General features: G+C 40.8%; 1 protein-coding gene across 3 annotated transcripts; it reads left to right on the forward strand.

The window, feature by feature from the left end:
* Window positions 1–131: 131 nt before the first annotated feature.
* On the forward strand, window positions 132–27,332 carry TIMELESS (timeless circadian regulator). Of its 3 annotated transcripts, none has more exons than XM_052001099.1 (29): window positions 132–218; window positions 5,018–5,166; window positions 5,302–5,455; window positions 5,588–5,702; window positions 5,804–5,866; window positions 6,553–6,654; window positions 6,831–6,986; window positions 7,091–7,224; window positions 7,420–7,507; window positions 7,708–7,884; window positions 8,584–8,801; window positions 9,035–9,138; window positions 9,276–9,445; window positions 12,776–12,913; window positions 12,998–13,149; window positions 13,471–13,568; window positions 13,689–13,812; window positions 13,926–14,127; window positions 14,397–14,542; window positions 15,051–15,136; window positions 16,646–16,769; window positions 16,853–16,935; window positions 25,315–25,457; window positions 25,622–25,799; window positions 25,885–25,953; window positions 26,080–26,198; window positions 26,296–26,488; window positions 26,581–26,676; window positions 26,963–27,332. In XM_052001099.1, the coding sequence occupies exons 2-29, from the start codon at window positions 5,082–5,084 to the stop codon at window positions 27,037–27,039; spliced, it is 3,594 nt and encodes a 1,197-aa protein (XP_051857059.1). In that variant the 5' UTR covers window positions 132–218; window positions 5,018–5,081; the 3' UTR covers window positions 27,040–27,332. The 3 variants fall into 3 exon arrangements, with proteins under 3 accessions (XP_051857059.1, XP_051857060.1, XP_051857058.1); XM_052001100.1 differs by having other exon boundaries at window positions 148–218; window positions 5,055–5,166; XM_052001098.1 differs by lacking the exon at window positions 132–218 and having other exon boundaries at window positions 1,898–5,166.

Genomic DNA, 27,332 nt, shown 5'->3' on the forward strand with positions numbered 1-27,332 from the left:
TCCTGAGAACTGCGCGTCAGTTTCAGCCCACACGCAGCAGTAGCAGACGCTCGCGGCGGGCCGTACCATTCCTCCAAAGCGATGACTAGTCTGGCCCCGCCCCTTCCCCCTCCAGTAAATGGATGATCCCGCCTTGTCCAGTGGCGGGAAAAAGCGCCGGTCAAGTGGGCACCGGGAGCTGGCTCCTCCTCTGGAGCTGCAGGATCCGGAGTGAAGTGGTGAGTGCGTACGCGCGCCGGCGGCGGCGGGCACGCGATAGAAGTGCGCTCGGACTTCTCGATGCCCTTCCTGAGACTGGGGAGTGGAGGGAGAATTATCACCATAAACTACCGCTTTACTACAATTTCTTTACTTGGGTGCATAGTGGGGCAGGTTCGCGCATGCGCGGCGGTGTGCGGTCCGTCCAGCTGGCGCTCTACCGTGGGCGGGAGGACATTCGCGCTTGCGCGGAAGCCTGTGGTCGATCTTTTTCCTTCTAGTCTCTCTCTGCTGAGGAGCAGGGGAGAAATCCGGGAGAATGATGAGAGCAAGCTAGTTTATTTCTTGACCTTGGTGGGAAAAGTTTGGAGGAGCAAAGGTGAACCCCAGAAATCCATAGTCTGTTTTCTCTTGTCCCAGGAGCTTTAAAGTGCCTGCTTGTGAGCCAGGTCAGTTCCTGGGACTGAGGAGAAGTCTCATAGCCCAGTAGGCGCCTACTATAAGCCTCCAACTATATGCTAAACCTCTGGGAATGCAAAGAAAGGCAAGACACCCCCTGACTTCCAGGAGCGTACAGTCTAAGCGGGGAGGACAGCGTGCCAACAACACTACAGGATATAGAGAGGGTCAAACTGAAAATAATAAAATAGAAGACCCTAGCACTAAGGGGAGTGAGGGAAGAAAGGTTTAAGAAAGATTTCTTGTTGTAGGTGGGATTTTAGTTTAATAAGCGCTTATTTGTTAAGCATTTATATGCATGGGGCACAATCAGTGAAAATTCCCTGAATCAGGCGAGGGAGCCTTAACAGCAAGGAGACCAGTGTCCCTGGAAAGAAGATTGGGGCTGGGAGGTGAGGAAGATGATGGTGACAGTATAAAACTTGTCTCACTTCCTCCAGATTCAGATTAAGGATTTATAGACATTTTGGAGGGGTCCCTGCAGGAACATCTGATCACACTCCTTTCTCTTTTAGTCCTCATCTTTTTGCTAAACTCAGTCTCCCTATAACATTACTGTTTATTATTGTGTAACTTCGCTTTTATCATGCCATTCTCCTGTGGGAAAAAATTTCAGTGGATACACAATCCAAACTCCTTAACATAAGTATTCAAAGATGAAACATTGTAGAGTGAAAGGAAGCTGAATTTATGGTAGAGAACTTGGATTGTCCCCTGACTCTCCTGTATGTCTTAGAGTTACTAACTTACTCTCTATTTCCTTACCTATAAAGTATTTGGATTAAACTAAAAGACCCTCCCAGCTCTAAATCAGTGATTTTATGAGGAACCACCATAATCCGGCTTAACTTTACTTTCTTATATTCTCTTGTTTCCTTATACCTTCTGCCCCAAGCAGACCTTTTTTTCCCAACAACTTTACCATTTAAAATCTTTGCTGTTGCAATCTGCCCTTGTTCAAAATCCACCTGATCCTGTGTTAAGACTTCCTTGATCATTTCAATTAGAAGTGATCTCTCCCTCCTGAACTCCTATAGCAAATATTGTCAACAACTCACTTTTGTTTTAGTTATCTTTTCATGGTTGTACATATTTTATACTTCCAAGTAGGCAAAAATAAATATCTTCATTATTAACAGTAGAGTTCTTTTAATCTTGGAAATGGGTTTTATGAAAATAGCAGCCAGGATCAGTGAAAGAGGATAGCTTTTTCTCATTGCTGACTTCTGTCTTGAAAGATTGGGAAGGTAGTCCTCTCATGAAAATTGTTGCTTAGGAACCTTAAATAACCCTTTGGAGCAAATGGGACCTGAGTATCTGTAGAGTTGGTAGAGAAGAGTTATATTTAACTAGATTAGAAAAGTAGGAGGTGTTCAGGGCTTGAAGTGCTTTAAATGCCAAATAGAGGAGTTTATGTATGATTCTAGAGGTAATAGAGAACCACTGAAGTTTATTGAATTGGGGGAAAGAGGTGCATGTTGATATATGACTTATGTTTTAGGAAAACTCACTTGTGAGAGTGGTATTGAGCAAAGTTTCTTAAACTTAACATTCATGACTCCTTTTGGCCAAGAAATTTTTACATGACTTTGAGTATATGGGTATATAAAAATAGGTACACAAATCAAACATTTACTCATCATAACTCATAGTTTTGTGACCCCCATATTGGGGGTCATGACCCATAGTTTAAGAAGCATTCTTGTAGAGAATGGAACAGAGCGGGGAGCAAGGGAAGCTACTGTAGTAAACAGGCACAAATTATTAGAGCTAGAACTGAGGCAATGGTTATTTGAATGGAGAAGATGTATCCCAGAGATGTTACAGCAGTAGAAATAAGATTTGGCTAGAATGGTAGTTATACATGAAACGGGAGAAGACAGATTAGACTGAAAAGGGTGGGTTGGGGTCAGAGAAGGGAAAGCTTTTAGTATTAAGCTGAAGAGCCTGGATTTTACACTAAAGTCAACAAGTAGCCACTCAAGGTTAGAGACAGGTTGAGTATAGATCCTTGTCCCATGTAGTAAATGGCAATTCTACTGGACTTTGACATATTCACTGAGAAGGAAGCTGGGACATTGAAACCCTGCCTAGCAGTAGTGAAAGGTTCACTTGTGAAGCTCCAAGTATGGAGAGCAATGTGAAAGATAGTTTCAAACAGAAAAAAACAGAATTGTGCATCTGTCTGTCGTCTGTCCTTTTCAACCTTTGTGAGTGCTAGAGAAGCAGAGACATGGATGATAAAAAATTTTTATAGGGGAAACCTCATTCTTTTCTGATATCTAGTATCTAGATACCAGAGGAAACCTCTGATCTTCATAAAAACATAGAAGGACTAGATTATTTCAAAAGCTTTCATTTAAATTGGGTGATAAAAGAGTCACTCAAGATGCAAGAGCAAGAATCTGCTAAAAGACAGAAACTTAAATTCCTGACTTTTAAAAAGAGGGATGAGAGATGATCAGGATTCATCTATACCTGAACTGGGAGAATTATAGGAAGATTAATTGTTGCCTGCTTGTCTTGTGTCCTGCTATATCCTTACTGTTCTTGCATAGAAATGGGGATAAATAATAGCACCTATTTCACAGGGTTGTTGTGAGGACCAAAGGAGATAATATTTGTGATTTTTTGTTGTTTTTGTGCCATAATAAATATTTATCCTTTCTTCCTTCCCTTTTTCTAGATCTATGATCCATTCTGTGAATCAGTATATAAACTTAAAAGGAGAGATTGCTTCACTAAAAGATAAAATAAAACCGCCTTCTTCAGTGCCTACCACATAGTAGATATTTAATAAATGCTTGCTGATTGGTTGATGGTAACATACCAAGAGGAGAGATTTTGTATGGAGACTTATTTTTAAAAATGTAATAGGATTTTATTTTTCTAAATATATGTAAATATTTTTGTAAAACTTTCTGTTCTAAATTTTTCTCCCTCCCTCTCTTTCATGCTTCCTCCCCAAGATAGCAAGCAATCTGATTTAGGTTAAATATGTGCTATTCTTTTAAATATATTAACATATTTGTCATGCTGTGCAAAAAAAAAAAATCAGACCAAAAGAAAAAAAAAAAAAACATGAGAAAGAAAGAAGCAAATAAACAAACAAAAAAGGTGAAAATACTATACTTTGATCTACATTCAGTCTCCATAGTTCTCTCTCTGGATACAAATGGCTGTGTCCATCACAAGTCTATTGGAATTGCTTTGAATCATTACATTATTGAGAAGATCCAAATCCATCACAGTTGATCATCATATGATCTTGTTATTGTTGTGCACAATGTTCTCCTGGTTCTGCTCACTTCACTCAGTGTCAGTTCATATAAATTTTTCCAGGCTTTTCTGAAAGCAGCTTGCAATACATTTCTTATAGAATGAGACATTCCATTACTTTCATAACTTATGAAGACTGATTTCAAGGCGGTGTTATATGGAGGACAGAGCTCTACACTTAAAGTTGGGAAGACCTGGATTCAGATCCTACCTCATATACTTCCTACCTGGCCCTGTGCATGTCACCTATTTACTCTGGCCTTCAGTTTCCTTGTCTGAGAGGAGGGAGCTGGATTTCTTAGGTGATCCTTTCTACCCTTAGAATTAATAACTAGTACATACATACATTTATTATATGACAGGCACTCTGTTGAGTGCTTTACACACATTCTCTCCTTTGATTCTCAAAACAACCCTAGGAAATAGCTACTATTATTATTCCCATTTTACAGTTGAGGAAACTGATCTAGAAATTATATGACTTGCCACACAGAAATTATATGACTTGCCCAGAGTCACCCAGATAGTATCTGAGGCTGGATTTGAATTCCAGTCTTTATGATACTGGGCCTGACTCTATCCATTGCTCTACCCAGCTATCTCTACAATTTAAGACTATTTTTATTCTTGGCTTCTTGCTGCTGTATTGGAGGTGATGAAACTAATGTGACTTTGATTCTTTTTCACCCAAGAAAGTTGTAAAGATAACACCTCACATTTATCTAATTATTACAGTTACAAAAACATAAGGAAGCTCATACAACCAGAGTTATCCTGTCGTGAAGAAACTTAGACTCAGTAGCTTATTTGTGGTTGCTCAGCCAATAAACGGCAGAGCCAGGACCCAGACCTGGGTATTCTGAGTCCTGGTCCAGTGTTCACAGAAAACCCAGCCCAGCCCCAGTGGCCAGTCAAGATATAGGTGCTCAGACAATGATGAATGAGATGAAGGGTAGGAAGCTGGCGGGACAGCAGTCACTGAACGCTCCCTCTGCAGACTGGCCAGGAGGGAGGGTATGGTCTGAGTCCTAAATATTCATCCCCCTTAGATGAAAAGGCTATCATTTTTTTCTCTACTCAGGTCTCCCCATTATCAATTGGTCTCCTCTCTCTCCCAGCTCAGCTATTGATTTATAGACTTGCACATGATGAACTGTGAACTTCTAGCTACGTGCAGTGCCCTTGGGTATCTTGAAGGAGATATTTACCACAAAGAGCCAGATTGCTTAGGTAAGGACCCTTAGGTACTAAATAAATAAGTTTGGGGACTTTATTTCCTTAGCTTGTCTCAAATGGGAATTAAGTGAGAACTTAAGTGGAATCCTTGCCCCCAGCTCCCAGGGAGATCTTTTATTCCCTCTACAGAGAGTGTGAAGGATTTGATCCGCTACCTGAAGTATGAGGATGAGACCCATGATGTGCGGCAGCAATTAGGAGCAGCCCAGATCCTCCAAGGGGACCTTCTGCCCATCCTCATCCAGCACCGCCAGGACAAGCCGCTCTTTGATGCTGTTATCAGGTTGGTTCCTCATGGCACTTTTGTCGCCAGCCTATAGCCTCCTTTGGAAGGAAGGTTAGCATGGGTATAAGCCAGTGGTCCCGTTTTGGTGGGTAAGGGAGCCTCATAGATTTTCCTTTATTTCCTCATCAGACTTATGGTCAACCTGACACAACCTGCCCTGCTCTGCTTTGGCAAAGTTCCTCAGGATCCCAGCTTCCGGCATCATTTCCTGCAAGTGTTAAGCTACCTACAAGCCTACAAAGAAGTGAGGCTTGAGAATTGTGGGGTTGTGCTTAAGGTGGTAAGATAAAGGACTTGTTCTATGTATTTTGGCTTACATCCGTGCCTTTTCCCTTCTTGCCCTAGGCCTTTGCCAATGAGAAGGTCTTTGGGGTTCTCAGTGAGACACTCTATGAACTATTGCAGCTGGTAAGTGAGCTATGTGTCCTGGACCTTTGCTGTGCTCACAGTTCCAAAGTGGACATGCCTAGAAGATACGAGTCCCAGAGGCTTGGTGCTTTCTTTCAGGATTATTATATTCTAATCCTCTATATTTATCTAAATCTTGTGCTCCTTGGAATCCTTTGTTCAGTTGGCCCAACTCTTTGTGACCCCATTGGGAATTTTTCTTGGTGGAGATACTAGAGTTGTTTGCCATTTCCTTCTCTAGCTCATTTTATAAATGAGGAAACTGAGGCAAACAGGGTTAAGTGACTTGCCCAGGGTCACCCAGCTAGTAAGTCTGAGGCCGGATTTGAACTTAGTAGGATGAAGCTTCCTGACTCTGGGCCTGGGACTCTGCACTACACCACTTCACTGTCCCTAGAATCCTTTCCCATCTCTCTAACCCTTATGATAACAGCTAATATTTATGCAGTGTTTTAAGACTTGCCAAGCACTTTCCATGTTATCTCATTTTGAGTCTCATAATAATTCTGATATGATAACCCTTCCCTTCACAGATGAGGAAACTGGAGCTTGGAGATAGAAAGACTTAGTACCAGGGCTGCTCATACAGCTAGTAGTTGTCACACCCAGGTCTTTTCCCATCCTCCCAAGCCAGTTTCAGGTGAGTTCCACAAGGTAAGCAAGCCACTTTCCATGTATATTTACAGGGCTGGGAGGAGCGTCAGGAAGAAGACAACTTGCTAATTGAGCGGATTCTTTTGCTGGTTAGAAACATTCTCCATGTCCCAGCTGACCCAGATCAAGAAAAGGTGAGTGTCTAGAGATAATAAAAGATAAAGGACTGCCCTCCTCCCTCACATTCCCAAGAAAACAAGGCATTTGGGTAAAGTCGCCAGCCCCTGTTTTGGCCCTCCTTCTCCCAACCATGCTTGCCAAGGTGTAGGGAACCTGGGAGCAGCGCTAAGGGGCTCTCTCTCTGGGGCAGAACGTCGATGACGAAGCCAGTGTCCACGACCAACTGCTCTGGGCCTTACACCTCAGTGGCTTCGACGACTTGATGCTCTTCTTGGCTAGCTCTGCATCTGAACAGCAATGGAGTCTACACGTGCTAGAAATTGTTTCCCTCATATTCCGGGATCAGGTGAGGTCCAAGCCCTGCCCTCGTACCTGCTCTGACTTGGCTACTGGGTTGCTGGCTGCTCATCCTTAGCCCAGAACCCTCAGAAATCCCTTTGACTCCCCCAGAATCCCGAGCAGCTGGCCGTGGCCGGGCAAGCACGCTCAGCACGTGAGCAGAATGCTGACATGGCCGAGCTGGAAGTTCTGCGGCAGAGGGAGATGGCAGAGAAGAAGAACCGGGCCCTTCAGCGGAGCAGCAGGTGAGCTACTCTCGTCTGTCACTGGTTTGTCAGGGGCTCATTCTCAACCTCATAGGCTGGGGGTATCTGTTGAGGTGGCTCTTGGCAGAGTTTCTTCAAGATGGTGGGAGACAGAGAACCATTTGGGAAGTATGAGATGGTAGAAGAGACTTCAGAGAAAAGGAAAAGTCACACTGAACTGTCTGCTTTCCATAGACATTCTCGTTTTGGAGGATCCTACGTTATCCAGGGGCTGAAATCCATTGGAGACAGGGATGTTGTCTTTCATAAAAGTCTACATAATGTAAGTAAAAGTGTGGTAAGTTCTCTGTGCAGCTATCTTGCTCATCTAAGAGTCTGGCACTAGGAAGAGAAAAATGTCCTGGGAGTCCCTGCAGAGGATGGACCAAGGATATACTTGGAAGGAGGTGCTATGAATGACACTGAGATCCTTTCCAGCTCTGCCTTTATGATCTTATAACTCTCTCCTAACTCCTTCTCTAGTTTCAAACTTATAGCCCAGATGTGGGTAAAGATACTCGCTATGTGCCCCGACGCCGTCAGCTGGCCCAGGAGCCCGCCCTCCAGCGCCGTTCAGCCCTTAATGTGCGCCTTTTCCTGCGAGACTTTTGCTCCGAGTTTCTGGAGAACTGCTATAACCGCCTCATGGGCCTAGTCAAGGTAAACTTTGGGAAGACTTTAGGAGGGTTAGGAGAGACTTAAGGGATGGAATGAAAACATAGGGGGATGGAGGTTAAGAAAAGAGATGGGAAAGGTGGAAAAGAAATGAGTATCAGGAACTTGGGCAGCCTGGTGACTCAGTGAATAGAGTCCTGGGCCTTGCATGAGGAAGATTTATCTCCCTTACTTCAAATCTGGCCTCAGACATTTAGTAGTCATGTGACTCTGGAGAAGTCACCGACTCCTGTTTGCCTCAGTTCTCTCTTCTGTAAAATGACCTAGAGAAGGAATTGGCAAACTATTCCAGTATTCCTGCCAAGAAAACCCCAAACGAAGACATGAAGAGTCAGAAATAATTGAAAATGACTAAACAACAAAATTAGGAACTCATGGAAATTTGCTTCAAGGATATAGATATGGATATAGATGAGGAAAAGCCCCGAGAGTATCTCTGACACATGGGAAATGGGGTGGCAAGAGATGATAGAACATTATAACAAGAAATAGGAGCGGTGAGGAAAAGACAAGTTTGACAAGGATGATCCTGAAAGGTGTATAAGGAGGTATGGAAGACCTTGGAAGACCAAGAGAGACGGGATCTTGGGGGCTCTCAATTATCATGTAGATTCCTGGGTAAAACACAGACTGGTAAAGTGCTTGATAGTTTCTCCTGATGGAGTATCCTCTTCCCTGGCTTAGGACCACCTGCTCCGGGAGAAGGCACAGCAGCATGATGAGACTTACTATCTGTGGGCATTGGCCTTCTTCATGACCTTCAACCGTGCCTCCAATTTTCGGCCTAGCTTGGTTTCTGAGACTCTCAGTGTCCGAACTTTCCACTTCATTGAACAGAACCTCACTAATTACTATGAGATGATGCTAACTGATAGGAAAGAAGCTGTCTCTTGGGGTCGCCGGTAAGTTACATGGCAAGAATTTCTTTCTGATCATTCTGAATCCCCAGGTTCTGGCTGCATGACCCTTAGGACAGCATTCCACTTTGCTTTGATTCAGGTCATCTGGACAGGGAGCTTAGGGGTAGGATGGGGGCAGCCTGCTGCTGGTCTTCCCACTTCTAGTTGTCCGAAGTTTGTTGCCAGACTCCTACATCTTCTGTTTCATTTTGTGCCCTTCTTCTCAAACCCTGTAGAATGCACCTAGCCTTAAAGGCCTATCAGGAACTTCTGGCCACAGTGAACAAGATGGACACATCTGAGGATGAAGCAGTGAGAGAGAGTAGCCGCATCATTAAGAGTAAGGGAGATCTTATCCCTAGCCTTCTCTATCACTTCAGCAGCATCTTACTCTGTCATCTCTATTTCTTATCCTTCCTTCTTCAGCACTGTAGAAGTCTTCAGGCCAGTCCCCCTCTTCTCTTTGTTTCTTTCTAGATAATGTCTTCTACATAATGGAGTACAGAGAATTATTCCTGACTCTCTTTCGAAAATTTGATGAGACACGCCAGCCCCGCTCCTATCTTCGTGACCTGGTGGAGACAACTCATCTCTTCCTTAAGATGCTGGAGCGTTTCTGCCGAAGCCGTGGAAATCTAATAGTGCAGGTATCGGAGACTGGGAGGGCAGTGGTCTGGAAGTATTTTTGCTAATTTTTTTCCTTCAAAAAAGGTTTTTAAATTATAACATAGAACAACATCAGCAAATTTGTACATTTCCATACACGAAGCAACCTAAAAAAATAGGGATTCTACATGGAACCATGAATCTATCATATATAGCTTATTCTTTTTAATATATTATGAGCCAAATGGCAGTTCTAACATTAGTAGTACCTGCTTGTTTGTGAACTCTACTTTGGTCTCTTCTGTATTTTTTCAGCATTTCATTGCTGCTTTTTTTTTTTTTTTTTTTTTTTTTTTTTTTGCATCATTCTCATTATCCTCTACCTGACACTTTGTTCTCTTCCACTTTCTTCCCATGTAACAAAAGTATAGTCAAGCAAATCAAATTGCTTTAGTAATGAAAATGTATCTTCTGTACCTGCACCTCAAGCCTTCATCTCTGCATCTAGAGATGTTTGGCATATTTCATCAGACTTTTGGAATTGTGATTAATTTGTCCATTAATCAAAATTCTTTTCTTTCAGAGTTGTTCTCTTTTAAAATGTTGTGGCTATTGTGTAATTAGTTCTCTCGATTCTACTTTTCATTGTGTATTAGTTCATTTAAGTCTTTCCAGATTTCTCTTGAATCTCCTAAAAAAGGAGCTCTTCCTTCTTAACTTTCTCTGTGGTATAATTGTATGGGTGATGTCTTTTGATTTGTGCATAAATTGGATTTAAGTGAGAGAGTTGCACGAGGTTGTCAGCCTCATTCTCTGTTCTAAAGCCATCACTATCCAGTGGTAGGACAAAGTAAACACTACTAGTGATGACTCGAGAAGACCTGGGTGTCTTCGGTGTCTACCCAGTTTCTAAGCGTCCCACAGCACTGCACGTACCTTCGTGGCTTTTGGAACAAATTGTTCTCATCTGCCCATTCCTCCAAGGAAAGTCTTTACATGCTTAAGTCACCAGAGGGTTTGAGACCCCTTGGTAGTTTAACCTGTCTGCCAAAACAATTTATTGGGCATGGCCGTTGTACATGCTTCAGATTCTTGGAGCCACAGCTGAGAGTTAGGTGGATCAGGTAGACACCAAAGGTGGAAAGCAGTCCTGTAAAGGCAATGGTTTGGTTGACCATTAAATTCCCTTCCAGTTGTCATGACTAAGATTTTAACAAGGATAAACTGAGGCAGATCTCTATGCCAGACAACATATATTAACAGGGGCATGCTACCTGTCTCATGAGACTAAGAAGTACTCTTTGTTTGAATCCAGATATGAGATAGTGACCCAGACTTTTGGACAGCAAACCAGACATCCTTGAAGGACACCTTGGTGCCTTAATGGTATCAGGCCCAGACATCCATGTTTTCTTACACATTCTCTAAAGTCTCTGAGGCAGGAGAGAGCTGGATTTTAAAATTTAACCCATTACAGGCCAGCTGAACTGTGAACTTACCTCAAAGACAAAGAACCATGACTTAGACACTTATAGGAGGAAATCAATTACTTATAAATAGGATCAATAAGAAAATAATACATGGCTTTTTGTGGTGGCAAAAAAATTGGAAATGTAAATTATGAGAAAGCTACCAAAGGTTCTTGAATATTTGAATGATATAATCGGTTCACTTGGAAGATGATACAATCAGTAGTGAATAAGATAGATTGGGAAAGAAACTGGAGGTGGGGAGCCTAGGTTTAAGGTGAGAACTATTAAATGCCTGGATTAAGACATTGGCAGTGAGAATAATAATAATTATTATTATAACAATTTATGTAGCATTTTAAGATTTGAAATGTGCTTTTATGTCCATTTTCTCATTTGTTCCTTCACACTAGTGTTTAGATAGTACAGAGATGGTGTTATTTTCATCTTATATATGAAAATTCTGAAATTTGAGGAGGGGATTGCATTTCTTAAGTATGTCATCCAGCTTGTAAGTCTCAGAAGTAGGATTCACATTTAGGCCTTCCTGACTGAGCCTGATCCTCCAGTTAGGATGAAGTTCTGCCCCCTCTAATGGAAAAGAAGAAAGGATATATAGAAGCTATATTGGAGTATTAAATCCATTGGATTTAGAAATTGTTTGAATGGGCAAGTGGGTCACAAATGAGAAATATCAGAGAGGATTCCATAGTTTGAAGCACATGTGAGAGAGACTATTGATGCCATAACAAGAATAGGGATGTTTAAAGGAAGAACAGGTTCTAAGTCAAAGATGTTCAGGTGTGCAGGCTATGAATCTTGAGGCTCAGATAAGCTAGTGGAACTGTGTAGGAGGCTGCTAGAAATGCAGGCCTGAAGCTGGAGAGAACCTTGCAGAAGAGATAGATTGGGGGCCATTTGCATCAAGTTGGCTGCTGAAAGCCACAGAGAGATGGGCCAAGGCAGAGTCTGAGAGAATAGTTACACTTTAGAGCATGAAAAAAGAGAGTGGACTTCACAAATGCAGGGGTTTGTGCTGAAATTTTGCTGTAACATTTTGTTATAGTGTGAGATACTTTGTCAAGAAGGCCCATTAAAACCAAAGAACCAGATGAATCTAAATATAATAATGCATTTTTCCCGATAGAGCTCCAGGAATGTTCATTCCTTAAGAGGAGAGAATTGTTTTTAGAATGACCCCCATGATTGTGTTGGTATATGGAACTTCCAGTGAAGAAACTCCTTTCACTTATGCAGATTGGCATCTTTCCTACTACGTAGTTGTAGAGTTGTCCAGAAAGAAACATGACTCATCCAGAGTCATGCAAACAATATTGGTGTGTGAGAGATGAAATTAGAACACAGGTTTTCCTGACTTCAAGGTTGCCTGTCAATCCACTGTGTCACATTATCTTTTGATGTTATAATAAATATTATAATGAATTTTGATATATTGTAATAATGTAATATTGTATATCACAAAATCTACATAGCAAATTGTGCAAAGTACTTTGTATAAGTAGTTGATTATTCCTCACATTAACCCAATTAAGGTAGGGACTAATATTTGAGTCTAAGATGATATAACTTGCCCAGGATCACATAGCTAATAAATGCCAGAGAAGGTATTTGGACCCTAGTTTTCTTGACTCCAATCCAGCAAGCAATCCACTATACCTCTATTTAATATGAACTCCAGGCAGCTAGTATGTATTATGTCCCATTTACATACAATACAACTGATCTACCAATGGAAGTCTCTCACTCCCTAGAGGAACAGGAGACTAATGATAAGGAAAGAATGCCAACCATTGCCACGAGAAGGGAGAGTTGGCCACCATGGGTATCCTGCTGACTTTTACCTCCAGCAACTTTATGCTCACAGCATTTCTTCCTCCATAGAACAAAAGAAGGAGAAGGAAGAAGAAAAAGAAGGCACACACTCAGTCCCCAGCCACTGCTGGTCAAGTTCCCTACAGCCCAGAGGATGCGGAGGATGTGTGGCCATCCCTTGCTGAGCAGCTGAAGCATTGTGCCCAGGTAGGTACCTCCAACAATAGGAGAAAGATAGGTAGACCCAGAAAACATTCTCCTCTTTGCCTTCACAACCTTGTCCTTTTCTAGAATTCTGAGCTCACTCTGGACTCTGTGGTTCCCTTTGATGCGGCTTCAGAGGTACCAGTAGAAGAGCAGCGGACAGAAGCTATGGTGCGGATCCAGGACAGTCTCCTGTCTGGTCAGGCCGCTGAGGCCCTGGCCCTTCTTCGGTCAGCCAGGTTAGAGCCTTGTCTCTTCATCTTTCTGGGCTTGCAAATTCCAGATGCTTAGCCTCTTGGGAGATCTCTGTGGAGAGACACCCACACAGCTCTACTGCCGGTAGCTCTGGTAGCCTTTTCTGGTCTGAAACCAAGTCAGAGTCTTTGAAACTGTGTCCTGGAAACAAGATCCCCTACCATTTTTATTTTAATTTTTAAATATATGTAAACCTTAATTGCTTTCATGGACAACAAATGGAGTAATTCTGTTAATGCTAAATCCTTCCAGATACCATGTCTGGTTCTCTAAGCTGAATCTCTACTTTTCCTTTTATTTTCCAGAGAAGTATGGCCAGAAGGGGATATATTTGGTTCCCCAGATTTTTCCTTAGATGAAGAAATTGAACTTCTAAGACAGATATTCTCTGCCCCACTTCCCCGTGAGTATCTGGCTTCTTCATATCCTCTTATCTAGGTATAGAAGGAATGAATGGATGAAAAAGAGTTAAGAACTGGTGACTCCTCATCTTGCCCCCTGCTGTTTCCCTCACTGTTTATAGGGCAGCAGGAGCCTGAAGAACAAGGTGGGGAGGAAGAAGAAGAAGAGGAGGAAGAGGAAGAAGAGGAGTTGCAAGCCGTCCAAGTTTTAGAGAAGGAGTTTAACTTCCTAGACTACTTGAGAAGGTGAGAGAAAAATGGGAGATGGGAGAAATTGTCTCTGTGGCTACAAGGAGAGGGGAGGAGAGGATCTGACTTCTGAAATCTTCTTTCTCCTCCTTCTTTGCATTCGACTATAGATTTGCCTGTTCAGCTGTTGTCAAAGCCTATGTACTACTACTGCAGAACTACCAGAAGAACACTCCCCATACCAATCACTGTGTGGTTAAGATGCTACACCGACTGGCCCATGATCTCAAAATGGAAGCCTTGCTCTTCCAGATCTCTCTCTTCAGTCTCTTTAATCGGATATTTAGTGACCCTGCTTCTGGAGCCTATAAAGTAAGAGGAAACTGAGCCAGGTGGAAATGGAGGGAGCCACAGACTAGGGTGAAGGCAGAGGAATGAAGATGTCAGTGAAGAAAAAGGAGAATGATGGGAGAGGGGCTGGGTGGGAAAAAAGAACTAGAAAGGTAAGGAAAACAGTTTCCAGAGTTGAACTGAGGAAAAAAGGAACTGGTTGTTGAGAAAGCTGCTGGTCTGGGGGGAAGATGGGGGAGCCTTATAACAAGTGTCTGATCCTTTCCTTTTCTAATTCTCTTTTCTCCCAGGAATTGGTCACATTTGCCAGATATGTGCTGGCCAAGTTCTTTGCATTAACTGAAGTCAATCGCAAGGCCTTTGTGGAACTTCTCTTCTGGAAGAACACAGCTGTTGTGCGGGAGATGACTGAGGGCTATGGTTCCCTGGATGCTGAGTAAGTGTCAGCAAGGGAAATGATCAAGGGAGGATAGAGAGGATTGAGCAGCTGTGAGACAGAGGGGAAACTGTGCTCCTGGGGAAACTGTATTGCCAGCCTACCTCAAGATAACTCTGAGAATTCATGTGAATGTGACTGTCACAGTGAAAATGCAGGACAAAGCTGTACCCTTGTCCTTGGAATCATCTTGGCTGGACTGCTTTCTTCTCATGGTTTTCTTTGCCCTTTGTTCTCCCATGTTCTCTTGATCCATTTACCTCCATCTGAAATACCCCCAGCTCCTGAGGTAGCCATGGCAGAAAAATACTGCTTATTTATATCCTTCACTGCATATAGGGAAAGGAGGGCAGACAGGCAGACCCAGCGCCACTCCTCTCAGATCTTATTTGGCTCATTTTCCTGCCTACTTATTCTTCTCTTTTCTGGGTCTGGTAGGGGACTCCAAACTCTTACTTCTCTCATGGAGACCAGCAATTCCATTTGTTCCCCTCCTAACCTGTTCTAGGTCTTCTAACCGAAAACCCTCCAAGTGGAGCCCGGAGGAGGAGAAACAGCTACAAGAATTGTATCTGGCCTACAAAGATATAGAAGGTAATGTGAGAGCTTAGGTATAATCACCCAACCAGCATCTTTTGAGTATGTCCCAGTCACTGGACATGCAAAGACAAAAATCAAACAGTGCTGGGGAGACTGGGAGGGAAAGGAAGGGGAGAAGATGGGGATATGCACACAAAATCAACACCAAGTAATTTTGAGGAGGACAGAAGGGCTAGCTGGGGTGGGTGGATCAAGAAAGGCTTTCCATGAATATAAACTACTTGCATGTTTGTTTTTCTTCCCGGGTTATTTATACCTTCTTAATCCAATTCTCCCTGTGCAACAAGAAAACTGTTCGGTTCTGCATATGTAGGGATGTAGGGAAGGAGGAGAAAAATCGGAACAGAAGTGAGTGTAAGGGATAATGCTGTAAAAAATTACCCTGGCATGGATTCTGTCAATAAAAAGTTATTTAAAAAAAAAAAAAAGAAAAAGAAAAAGAAAGGCTTTCCATAGCAAATGCTTGAGCTGAGCTTGGAGGAAAAGTAGCCATTCTAAGATGTGGTGGTGAGAAGGAAGTGAAATCCAAGACAGAGAAAACTATGTAAGATTTAGCAAAAAGGCTGGTTTGGATAGAATCCACCAGGGGCAGTAACATGTCTGGAAAGGTAGCTTGAGTTTGGCTTGGGAAGAGGTGTAAATACCAGACAGCAGATTTTGTGTTTGACCCTGGAGGTAAAGGGAACCACTGGAGTTTACCAAGCAAGAGAGCAACATGCTTTGGGAAAATCCCTCTGGCATCTGTGCGGAGGATTAGAGAGAGATGAGGAGATCAATGAGAAAGCTTTCTCAGTGGTCCCAGTGAGACATGATAGAGACTTCAACAAAAGTTCTCTTTGTATGAATAAAGAGAAGGGGAAAGATATGAGACGATGTAGAAGTACTTCACAGAGCTTGGAAACTGATTGGATATGTGGGATGAGTGGGGAGAGGCAAGTCCAGCTTGGGTCCAAAGTTGTGAATATGGGAGACTAGTTGGGGGAAGAGATAGTGAATTATCTTTTGGATAGATTGAATATAAGTTGCTTGTGAGACACTCATTTTCAAATGTCCAGGAGGCAATTGGGAATACAAGACTTGAAGCTTAAGAGAGACAAAGGCTGGAAATATAGCTCTGGAAGTCATCTGCAAGGAAATTAAGAAGGGATAAGGAGAGTCGAGAAGAGGGCCCAGGATAGATCCTCAGGTTACACTCAATGGGAATGATCTATTAATCATGATCTAGCAAAAGGGATTGAGAAATGATCCAAGAAAGATCTTTGAAAATCATGAGGCAGCTTGACATAGTGGAAAGAATGCCACTATGGAATCAAAAGATTCAACTTTGAAATCCAAGCCCTGCCATTAAGTACCTCCTAGCTTAGGGCATTTCACTTGATTCCCCTAGGTTTCAGTTGTCAAAAAAAGGAGCTGAACCTTTGCATTCTTTTTCAGTAAAATAAATGATCATGGCCAATGAGCTCTAGATCTCCTTTCACCCACCTGTTCTTCCTTTCTCCCTAGGAGAGGATGTGATAGATGCCATCTTGACCCGCCTGAAGACTACGACTCATTCTCGAAAACAAGTCATTCAAAAGTTGGTTCGACTTGGACTGGCTGACAGTGTCAAGGATTTCCAAAGACAAAGGCAGGCATCCTTAGGGAATTAGGAATTTTCTTTCCCACTTTAGCTCTCATTTCCTCCACTGATCTTGGTTTTCTTCCAAACAGGAAGGGGACACGCTTGGTTTTATGGACCGAAGAGCAAGAATTAGAACTTCAGCGACTCTTTGAAGAGTTCCAGGGTTCTGATGGTGAGGTGATGGCTTGGGAATGGTCTCTGAAAGATGAGGAGGGGGAGGGAAGGACATAATCTGATTCTTTCTGCCACTACTTTTCATCTCTCTCACTAGTTTCATTATTCTTTTAAAAAATTTTATGAGTCAATTATCTCAACCAGTGCAAATTTAATTACCAGTAAATACATATAATTTGAATTAATTACATTTTCAAGAAAACAAACTTTAACAGCATGTCTAGTTATCTACTTTGTGTCCTCTTTATTTTCTTCCATCTTTGTACCTTGAAAGTTTTGTTATACTTACATTGTGTGTTCTTCTAATTCTACTTTTTTCTATTTCTATATTTTGTATTTAATCATCTTTTACCACTTTTAATGGCATAATAGCATTCATAATGCAGTGGAAAGTGCTTTGGAGGGAGAATCTCTGCTCTCCCATTCCTTCCTGTGAGATTGTGGGCAAGTTATTCTTTAATCTATAAAAAGAAAAGCTTAAAATAAATAATCTCTGAGGTTTCTTTTAGCAATAAATGTATACTGTTCCACTATGTTGATGTATCATAAGTTTATTCAGCTGTTTCTTAATTATTAGATATGAAGATTGTTTCCAGCTTTGAATACTATGGATAAAACATGAAATCTTTCCTTCTATCATTAGATTAAAATAAAAATAGTGCCATTTATTAAGCACTGATTAGGTGTGAGTGCTGGAGATACAAATAGAAAAATAAGGTTATCAGTTTCAACAAAATATATTCAGTGTTTCCACGTTCAAGCTACTATTAGCTTATTACTATAGGGAGAAGAAGTAGATCTTAGTTAAACCCAACTTTGGCCTCAAAGAACTTATAGTCTAGAAAAAGAATATCCCATACACGTAAACATAATACAGAATGATGCATATTAAATGCCTCATATAGGTTCAAAATAGCATTCTTTATAAAAAATGAAGAAAAAGTTGTTATTCATCATCATAATTGCTAACATTTGTATAGCATTACAGGGTTGGAAGAATGCTTTTCATGAATTATTTCATTTGATCTTCACAACAATTCTAAAAGGCAGGTGCTATGATTATCTCTGTTTTTCAGGTGGGGATATTGAGTTTGAGAGATGGTAATATGGAATTTGCATCTTACACTTCCTAACTTCCAAGTTCTTTCCACTGAACCAAGCTGCCTATTATTTACAGGGCATCAGGAAAGGCTTAATGGAAGAAATGGCATATGATTAGGCTTTAAATGATAGGTAGGAATGCAATGAGTAAATACATTCAAGGTATGGAGACAGCATGAACAAAACCATGGGAAAATACAAGTCATGTTTGGGGAAACAAAAGTAGTCCCTTTTGGCATGTAATGAATGGTATGAGGGTAAGCCATAAAGTAGGGTAGATTGTTGAAGGCCTTGAATACCAGATCAAGGAATTTGAACTTTATTTCAGTGGAGACTAGGAACTTTTTGGAATAGAAGGGGATATAGTAGCAGATAAAGCAGTGGGCCTAGAGTCAGGAAAATTTGAGTCTGAATCCAACCTCTGGCACCTCCTAACTATGTGAACTTGAACAAGTCAGTTAACCTCTGTTTCCCTTGTTTCCTCAATTGTAAAATGGGGAGAAGAACAGTACCTACCTCGTAGGCTTGTTTTGAGGATCAAATAATACATTATTTAGGATTTGGGGGGGGGGTTTGTTTTTTCAAGGGCAGAATTCTCTTTATTTTTTTTAAATAACAGCTTTTTAGTTTTCAAAGTACATGCAAAGTTTTCAACATTCACCCTTGAAAAACCTTGTATTCATATTTTTTTTCTTCTCTACCCTCTTCTTCTAGACAGTTATCTAAAATAGGTTAAACATGAGCAATTCTTCTAAACATATTTCCACATTGAACGGATCTAGCCATTCTGGAGAGCAATTTATAACTATGCTCAAAAAGTTATCAAAATGTGCATACCCTTTGATCCAGCGGTGTTTCTACTGGGGTTATATCCCAAAGAGATCTTAAAGGAGGAAACCGGACCTCCATGTACAAAAATGTTTGTGGCAGCCCTTTTGTATTGGCAAGAAACTGGAAATTGGAGAGTGGTTGAATAAGTTATGGCATATGAATATTATGGAATATTATTGTTTTGTAAGAAATGATTAGCAGGATGGTTTTAGAGAGGCTTGGAGAAACTTACAGGAACTAATGCTAAGTGAAATGAGCAGAACCAGGATATCATTGTACACAGCAATAAGAAGATTATATGATGATCAATTCTGATGGACATGATTCTTTCTAACAATGAAATGACTGAGGCCAGTTCCAATGATCTTGTGATGAAGAGAGCCATCTACATCCAAAAAGAGAACTGTGGGAACTGAGTGTGGGCAACAAGATAGCATTTTCACTCTTTTTTTATTGTTGTTTGCTTGCATTTTGTTTTCTTTCTCATTTTTTCCTTTTTGATTTGATTTTTCTTGTGCAGCAAGATAACTATAAATTTATACACATATATTGGATTTAACATGTATTTTAACATATATTGGATTACTTGCCATCTAGGAGAGCAAGTGGGGGGAAGGATGGGAAAAATTGGAATACAAGGTTTTACAAGGATCAATGCTGAAAAATTATCCATGCATTATGTTTTGAAAATAAAAACCTTTAATTTAAAAAAAAGTTTCCCACATTTATCATGCTACATAAGAAAAATCAGATCAAAAAGGGGAGAAAAAAATCGAAAGGAAAAAACCAACCAAGCAAACAACAACAAAGGTGAAAATATGTTGTGATCCATGTTCAGTCCCCATAGTCTTCTCTCTGGATGCAGATGGCTCTCTCCATCACAAGTCTTTTGGAATTGGCCTCATTGTTGAAAAGAGCTGAGTCCATCACAGTTGATCATCACATAATCTTGTTGCTGCTGTGTATAATGTTCTTTTGGTTCTACTCAGTTCACTTAGCATCAGTAAGTCTCTTTTTTGAAATCCTCTAGCTGATCATTTTTTATAGAATAATAATATTCTGTTACATTTGTATACCATAACTTATTCAGCCATTTTCCAACCAATGGGCATCCACTCAATTTCTAGTTACTTGCCACTACAAAAAAGGGCAGCTACAAACATTTTTGCATATGTGAGTCCTTTTCTCTTTTATGATCTCTTTGCAATGTAGAGCCAGTGGAGACATTGCTGGATCAAAGTGTATGCACAGTTTTATAGCCTGGGCATAGTTTCAAATTGCTCTCTAGAATGTTTGGATCAGTTTAACTCTACCAATAATGTATTAGTGTCCCAGTCTTCCCACATCCCCTCTAGGTTTATCATTATTTTTTCTTGTCATCTTAGCCAATTTGAGAGGTGTAAAGTGGTATCATAGAATTGTCTTAATTTGCATTTTTCTAATCAATAGTGATTTTTTCATATGACTAGAAATGGTCTTTAATTCTTTCATCTGAAAATTGTCTGTTCTTATCCTTTGATCATTTATCAATTGGACAATGACTTGTATTCTTTTTATAATTTTGAGTCAGTTCTTTGTATATTTTAGAAATGAGGCCTTTGTCAGAAACCTTGAATGTAAAAATTTTTTCCCACTTTTCTGCTTCCCTTCTAATCTTAGCTGCATTGGATTTGTTTATACAAAACCTTTTAAATTTAATATAATCAAAATTATCCATTTTGCATTTCATAGTGTTTTCTAGTTCTTCTTTGGCCACAAATTCTTTCTCCACAAATCTGAGAGAGAAATTATTTCTTGTTCTCTTAATTTGCTTATAGTGTCACTTTATGTGTTTAAATCATAAACCCATTTCAACCTTATTTTGGAATAGGGTATTAGGTATTGGACCATGCCTAATTTCTGCTGTATTATTTTCTAATTTTCCCAGTAATTTTCATCAGATAGTGATAGAAGCTGGAGTTGTGGGGTTTATCAAACACTAGATTACTATAATCATTTACTTTTATATCTTGTGACCCTAATCTGTTCCATTGATCCTACTACTCTTGTTTCTTAGCCAATACCAAATGGTTTAATATATACTTTATAATATACTTTTAGATCTGGTACAACGAGGCTACTACACCTTTGTTTGCATTTTTTTTGTTAGTTCCCTTGAAATTCTTGACCTTTTGTTTATCCAAATGAATTTTGATACTATTTTTTCTAGCTCTATAAAATAATATCTTGGCAGTTTGATTGGTATTGATTAAATAGATTTAGGTAGAATTGTCATTTTTACTATATTAGCTCAGTCTACTTATGAGCAATCAATATTCTTCCAATTGTTTAGATTTAACTTTATTTTTGTAAAAAGTGTTTTGTAATTGTGCTCATATTGTTCCTGGATTTGTCTTGACAAGTAGACTCTCAAATATTTTGTATTATCTAAAATTATTTTAAGTGGAATTTCTTTTTCTATCTCTTGCTGCTCATCTTTGTTGTTAATACATAGATGCCAACCCCATTCATTGATCTCTTCTTCTCTATTTTATGCAAGTAAGCATCTAAAGATATAAAACTTCCCCTAAGAATACTGCTTTGTCTGCATCCCATAAATTTTGGTATGTTGTGTCATTATTGTCATTTTCTTGGATGAAATTATTGATTGTGTCTGTGATTTATTGTTTTTCCCACTCATTCTTTAGGATTAATGTGTATTTAGTTTCCAATTAATTTTTTGTCTATTTTCCCCTGACTCTTTATTACATGTAATTTTTATTGTATCATGAACTGAAAAGGATGCATTTACTATTTCTGCCTTTCTGCATTTGATTGTGTGCTTATATGTGGTAATTTATGGTCAATATACTACTGAGAAAAAAATTATATAACTTTCTTTCCCCATTCAGTTTTCTCCAAAAGTCTATCATTCCTAACTTTTCTAAAATTCTATTTACCTTCTTAACTTCTTTCTTGTTTATTTTGTGGTTCAATGTATCTAGTTCTGATAGAGGGAAGTTGAGATTCCTCTACTAGTATAGTCTTGCTGTGTATTTCTTCAAGCAGCTTTCTTACCTTCTCCTCTTGGTATTTGGATGCTATATAACTTGGTGCATATATGTTTAGTATCGATATTTCTTCATTATCTATGGTACCTTTTAGCAAGGTGTACTTTGCTTCCTTATCTCTTTTAATTAGATCTATTTTTACTTTTGTTTGATCTGCTTTAAATGTCTTTCTTGTAAACAACATATTGTAGGATTCTGGCTTTTAATCCAGTCTGCTATCTGCTTCCGTTTTATGGGAGTGTTCATCCCATTCACATGCTCAGTTAAAATTAATAACTATTTCTTGCCATCTTTTTTTCCCCCAAGTTATATTTTTCTCTTTCCTTTCCCCCTTTCCCTCCTCACTAGTGTTTTGCTTCTGATCACCATTTTCCTTAATCTGCCTTCCCTTTTATTCAGGCCCTTTCCCCTTTCTTATCCCATTCTCTTTCTACTTCTGCCCTCCCTTCTATTAGCCTCCCCATTTCCTTCCCTATAGGGTGAGATAAGTTTCTATGTCAAAGTAAATATGTATGATATTCCTTCTTTGAGCTAAATCTGATGAACTTAAGGTTCAAACAATGCTCATCGCTCTCCCTTCTTTCCCTCAGCTATAATAGGTCTTTTTTTTGCCTCTTCATCTGATGTAATTTACTTCATTTCACCTCCCCTTTCTTCTTCTTCCCATTTAATCCCTTTTCCCTCCTAGTTTCCTTTTTATATCCTCACATTAAAGTCAAGTAAAGTCATCCTCTAAGTATACCCTAGCAAAGATTCAGTTCTCAAGAGTTACACTTATCAATCTTCTCTCTCAGATTTGTGGAGAAAGAATTTGTGGCCAAAGAAGAACTAGAAAACACTATGAAATGCAAAATGGATGTATATTATACATTTTTCACTTTAAAAAAAAAGGGTTTTTTTCCTTCCTTTTTTAACTTTCTTATGCTTCTCTTGAGATCTGTTCAGCTCTCATCTTTTCATCAAAAATAATTGAAAATCCTCTATTTCATTGACTGTCCATCTTTTCTCCTGAAAGACAATAGTTTTGCTGGGTAATTGATTCTTGGCTGTAATCCAAGCTCCTTTGCCCTTTGGAATATCATAATCCAGACCCTTTGATCCTTTAAATAGAAGCTATTAGGTCCTGGGTAATCCTGATTGTGGCTCCTCAGGATTTGAATTGTTTCTTTCTGGCTGCTTGAAATATTTTCTCCTTGATCTGATAATTCTGGAATTTAGCTCCAGTATTCCTTGGTGTTTTAATTTTGAGGTCTCTTTCAGGGGAGTGATCAGTGGATTCTTTCAATGGCTATTTTACTCTCTAGTTCTAGGATATTAGGGCAGTTTCCTTGATGATTTCTTGAAAAATGTTATCCAGGGTCTTGTTTTCATCACTGTTTTCAGGTAGTACAATAATTCTTAAATTGTCTCTCCTAGATCTGTTTTTTTTCCCAGTGAAGTATTTTACATTTTCTTATCTTTTTTTGGTTTTGTTTGATTCTTGATGTTTCATTGAATCATTCACTTCCATTTCTCCAATTATAATGTTTAGTGAATTGTTTTCTTCATTTAGCTTTTGCATTTGGTCAATTTGTGCTTTTAAAGGAGTTATTTTATTCATTGGATTTTTTTTTTTCCATTTCACCAGTTCTATTTTTTAAGGGGTTGTTTTCTTCAGACGATTTCTGTGTCTCCCTTTCTAAACTCTCTTACTAAGTTCTCTTTTCCTTTCCCCATTTTTCTTCTAACTCTCTTTTAAGATCCTTTTTGAATTTTCCTAAGAGAGCTTTTTGAGTTGGAGACCAGTTCATATTCCCCTTTGAGACTTCATCTGAAGTCATTTTGCCTTTTAGTGCCTTCAGGGTTTGAGTTCTGTTCTTCCCTTCTCCATCCATAATAACTATCTATAATCAGAGCTCTTTTTACTTTTTTATTTATTTTCAAAGGGAGCATAGGGGAGATTGTCCCGAGCTTCCTCTAGAGGGCAATAGCAGCTTCATGCTGCTTCCCCACTGGGCTGGATGGGCCTGGCCAAGTCCTGCTTGTTATGTTGGGTTCAAGGGCTCACTATTTGCCTTCTGTGCTTGTGCTGGAGGTCTCACAGCTAGTCTGCTGATCCGCTGGCTTCTGAACTAAGACAGTGTAGCCAATGCTACTGTACTTTGGCTAAAAGTCCTCCTGCTCTCAGGGCCTCTCCACCCTGGGTTTCCCTATGCTGCAGCTTCGCTGAGCTGTGTGTGTGTGTGTATGTGTGTGTGTGTGTGTGTGTGTGTGTGTGTGTGTGTGTGTGTGTGTGTGTGTGTGTGTGTGTGTCCCATACCTGACTGAGACAGACCTTTCCTGAAGTCCTTTCAAGATATCTTCTGCTGGAAATTTGTTACACTCCAAACATTTGTGGGTCCTCTCACTCCAAAATCCATTCAGAGATTTGATCTAATGTTGATTCTGAGGGAAGCAGGAAGAGTTCAAGGCAAAATCCTGTGTACTCTCTGTCATCTTGGCTTTGCCCCACCATGAAATACTATTTGTAAAAATTGTTTAGCACAATGCCTGGCATATAGTATGTGCTTTAAAATAACAATAACAAAAAAAAATCTTCCAAAATATACACATTAGGAAGAACAAGTAGCTGGATGAAGAATGGACTGAAGATGGAGGAGACAGAGAAGAATTATCTAAAAGAGGCTATTTCAGGAGTCTAGAAGAGTAGTAATGGAAGTGTGTGTTTAGTTCTAGGAATAAGAAAAAAAAATGTGAACAGAAAGAGAAGATGGGGGGGACAGAATAGGAGAACATAGGAGTTATAAAATTTGGAAATCAGTTGGATACAAGAAATAAGGGAAAGGAAACAGCTAAACAAAACATCAAATTTGCAAATGTGGGAGAGTGGGTAAATACTGTTGATTGAAATAGTGAAATCAGAAAGGGGAATTTAGGAGGAAAGATTTGGGAAAGAATGCTCAGTTTGGGATTGGTAGAATTTGTGATTCATTTTTTGCTAGAGAAGGCCAGCGGGTTTGGCCTGAGGGCCACAAGTAGAGATGAGGGATTGGCCTTATCAGGGAGTACACATACCAGAGGGAAGGAAGAGTCTAGGTGATGATACTGGGAAAAGGCAAGAATGGAGTTAGGGGTATTAGGGAGAGGGTGGTCTCCTCAGATGGCTTCAGTCTTCTCTGTAAAGTAAGGACATAAGTCAGCTTGTCTGAGATATGGTCAGGGTGCAGGTGAGAAGAAAAAGTTTGGAAGAGTGAATGTGGAAAGACGGATTAGAAGGATTATTCAGAAGCAGGTGGAGCTCATTTTCTGCATTTTGGGAAGCAGCAGGATCTGGTCAGTGTCTTCTAACAATTATCTGGTCTCATTCTCTAACATCTGGTGCCCCTCGATCACTCTACCTCTGTCCCTTTCTACAGATGTCCTGGGTAACATCATGAAGAACATCACAGCTAAGCGCTCACGGGCCCGGATAGTAGAGAAACTTCTGTCCTTGGGGCTAGTTGCAGAGCGGCGGGAGCTGTACAAGAAGCGCCGGAGGAAGCCTGCGACTGCCAGTCTTGTAAGCACATCTTGGTACTGCTTCCACTTGAGCCCTCTTCATTTCATTCTTGGCTATTCCCACATCTTCCAGTGAGGAGGGCAGGATCAGAAGGTCCGACTTAGTACTCTCAAGCTGCCTCTACTCCTTATGTTCTAGCCCAACTTATGCCTGCTTCCTTCCAGCTGGATGGAAAGGATCCTCTGAAGGACTCTGACCAGGAGGATCCGGAGGAAGAAGAAGAGGAGGATCAATTGCTGGAGGAGGATAGTGAGGAGGATGAAGAAGGCCCAGGGGCTGAAGCAGCTCAAGGCACCCCAGGCCACATATCCCAAAGCCTTAGGCAGATCCTGCAAGACGAAGGTGAGGAGACCAGGAGCAAGGGTTTGGGGTTAGAGAGACTGGGGTGGAGGACCCCCAGATCATCATTTTCCCTTTACCTCCTCAGACTTCTCTGCCCCTATCCAGTGGCTCCAGAACTGCCTGATTCGAATAGCTGAAGACCGGGAGGAAGATGGTGAGTGGGAAAGGTTGGGGGATTTGAGGAGGAAGGGACTGAAGCCTTCCAGGAACATGATCAGGGACTAGAACAAAGAGGGGACAGGCTTTCTCCCTCATCTAGGTCTGTCCCTTCTGTTCCTAGGCTGCAGCCAGGCAGTGCCCTTGGTGCCTCTGACAGAGGAGAACGAAGATGCAATGGAGAATCGGGATTTCCAGAAGCTGTTGAGAAAGCTGGGGATTCGGCCTCCAGCCTCAGAACAGGTGAGCTTCATGGCCCATTGGAGGACCAGACTGGGGACTGGTGGTTTTCTTGTCCTCCCCATTGCAACTTTTGGCCTTGACTTCCCTGATCACTTAGGAATCTTTCTGGAGAGTTCCAGCCAAGTTGAGTCCTGCACTGCTGCGGAGGGCGGCAGCTTCTTTGAGTCAAACAGGGCCTGAGATACAGTCTGCAGACTGCCCAGAGCAGGGGCCCAGGAAGGAGAAGCCTGCACAAGCCCCAGGATCCCCTGTGACGGCCAAAAAACGGAAGATTGCTCTAGAATCAACAGGTAACAGGTCTGGGAGTAGGGGACTGGCTGGGGGCACTAAAGCAGCAGGCAGAGCCTCATCCTTACTGGTGCTCCTCATTGGGTCATTTCAGAGGGAAAAACTGAGGAGGAGCCATCGAGTTCTGAGTCCCAGAAGCTACAACTACTAGACAGTGATGAGGAGCAGAAGGATGAAAATGAAAACAAAGGTTGGGTGGAGAGGGTCTGTGTGTGTCTGTCTAGGCATAATATTTTCCTCTTATTCTTATTTTTAATTACACTGTGTCTGTGCTTTGGGATAATACCTTCCTTCTGTTTTCCTTCTCTATGACTGTGTGTGTGTTTGTGTGTCTAAGTGTAAAATACCTCTCTCTTGTTCTCTTTCTCCATTACCCTATGCATGTGTGTCTGTATGTAATAGCCTCCCTCCTATTCTTCCTCTTTGTCACCATCCTCAATTATCCTGACCATTTTCCTTCTCTTCAAATCTCATAGATACTGATCCAGACTCCCCTGAGCCCCCAAGGAGCCACAAGAGGAGAAGGTTTCTGATTGAGGATGAAGATGACTAAGAAGCTGCTTTGATGTGACATGGGAGGGTGTCCCAGCACTGGTTCCCACAGCTACCTTCCAGGAGCAGCTCCGAATTGCTGGGGCAGACTGGCAAAGGGGACAGTGGGTGTGTCCTTTGTTCCAGTTTCCTAGGGTAACAGGCTCTGCCCTTTTCTTGTCCTTGGTTATCTGCCTTGGCCCAGCTTTGGAACTTTGGGGTGGGAGTAAGAAGGGCAATTTATAGATACTTCTTGTTTTGTGCTTTATTATAAAATTAAAGCATTAAATAAAAACCTGCTTCTGTTGGCCTGAA

The sequence above is a fragment of the Antechinus flavipes genome, chromosome 5 (assembly GCF_016432865.1).
Source record: "Antechinus flavipes isolate AdamAnt ecotype Samford, QLD, Australia chromosome 5, AdamAnt_v2, whole genome shotgun sequence".
Classification (NCBI taxonomy): Eukaryota; Metazoa; Chordata; class Mammalia; order Dasyuromorphia; family Dasyuridae; genus Antechinus; species Antechinus flavipes.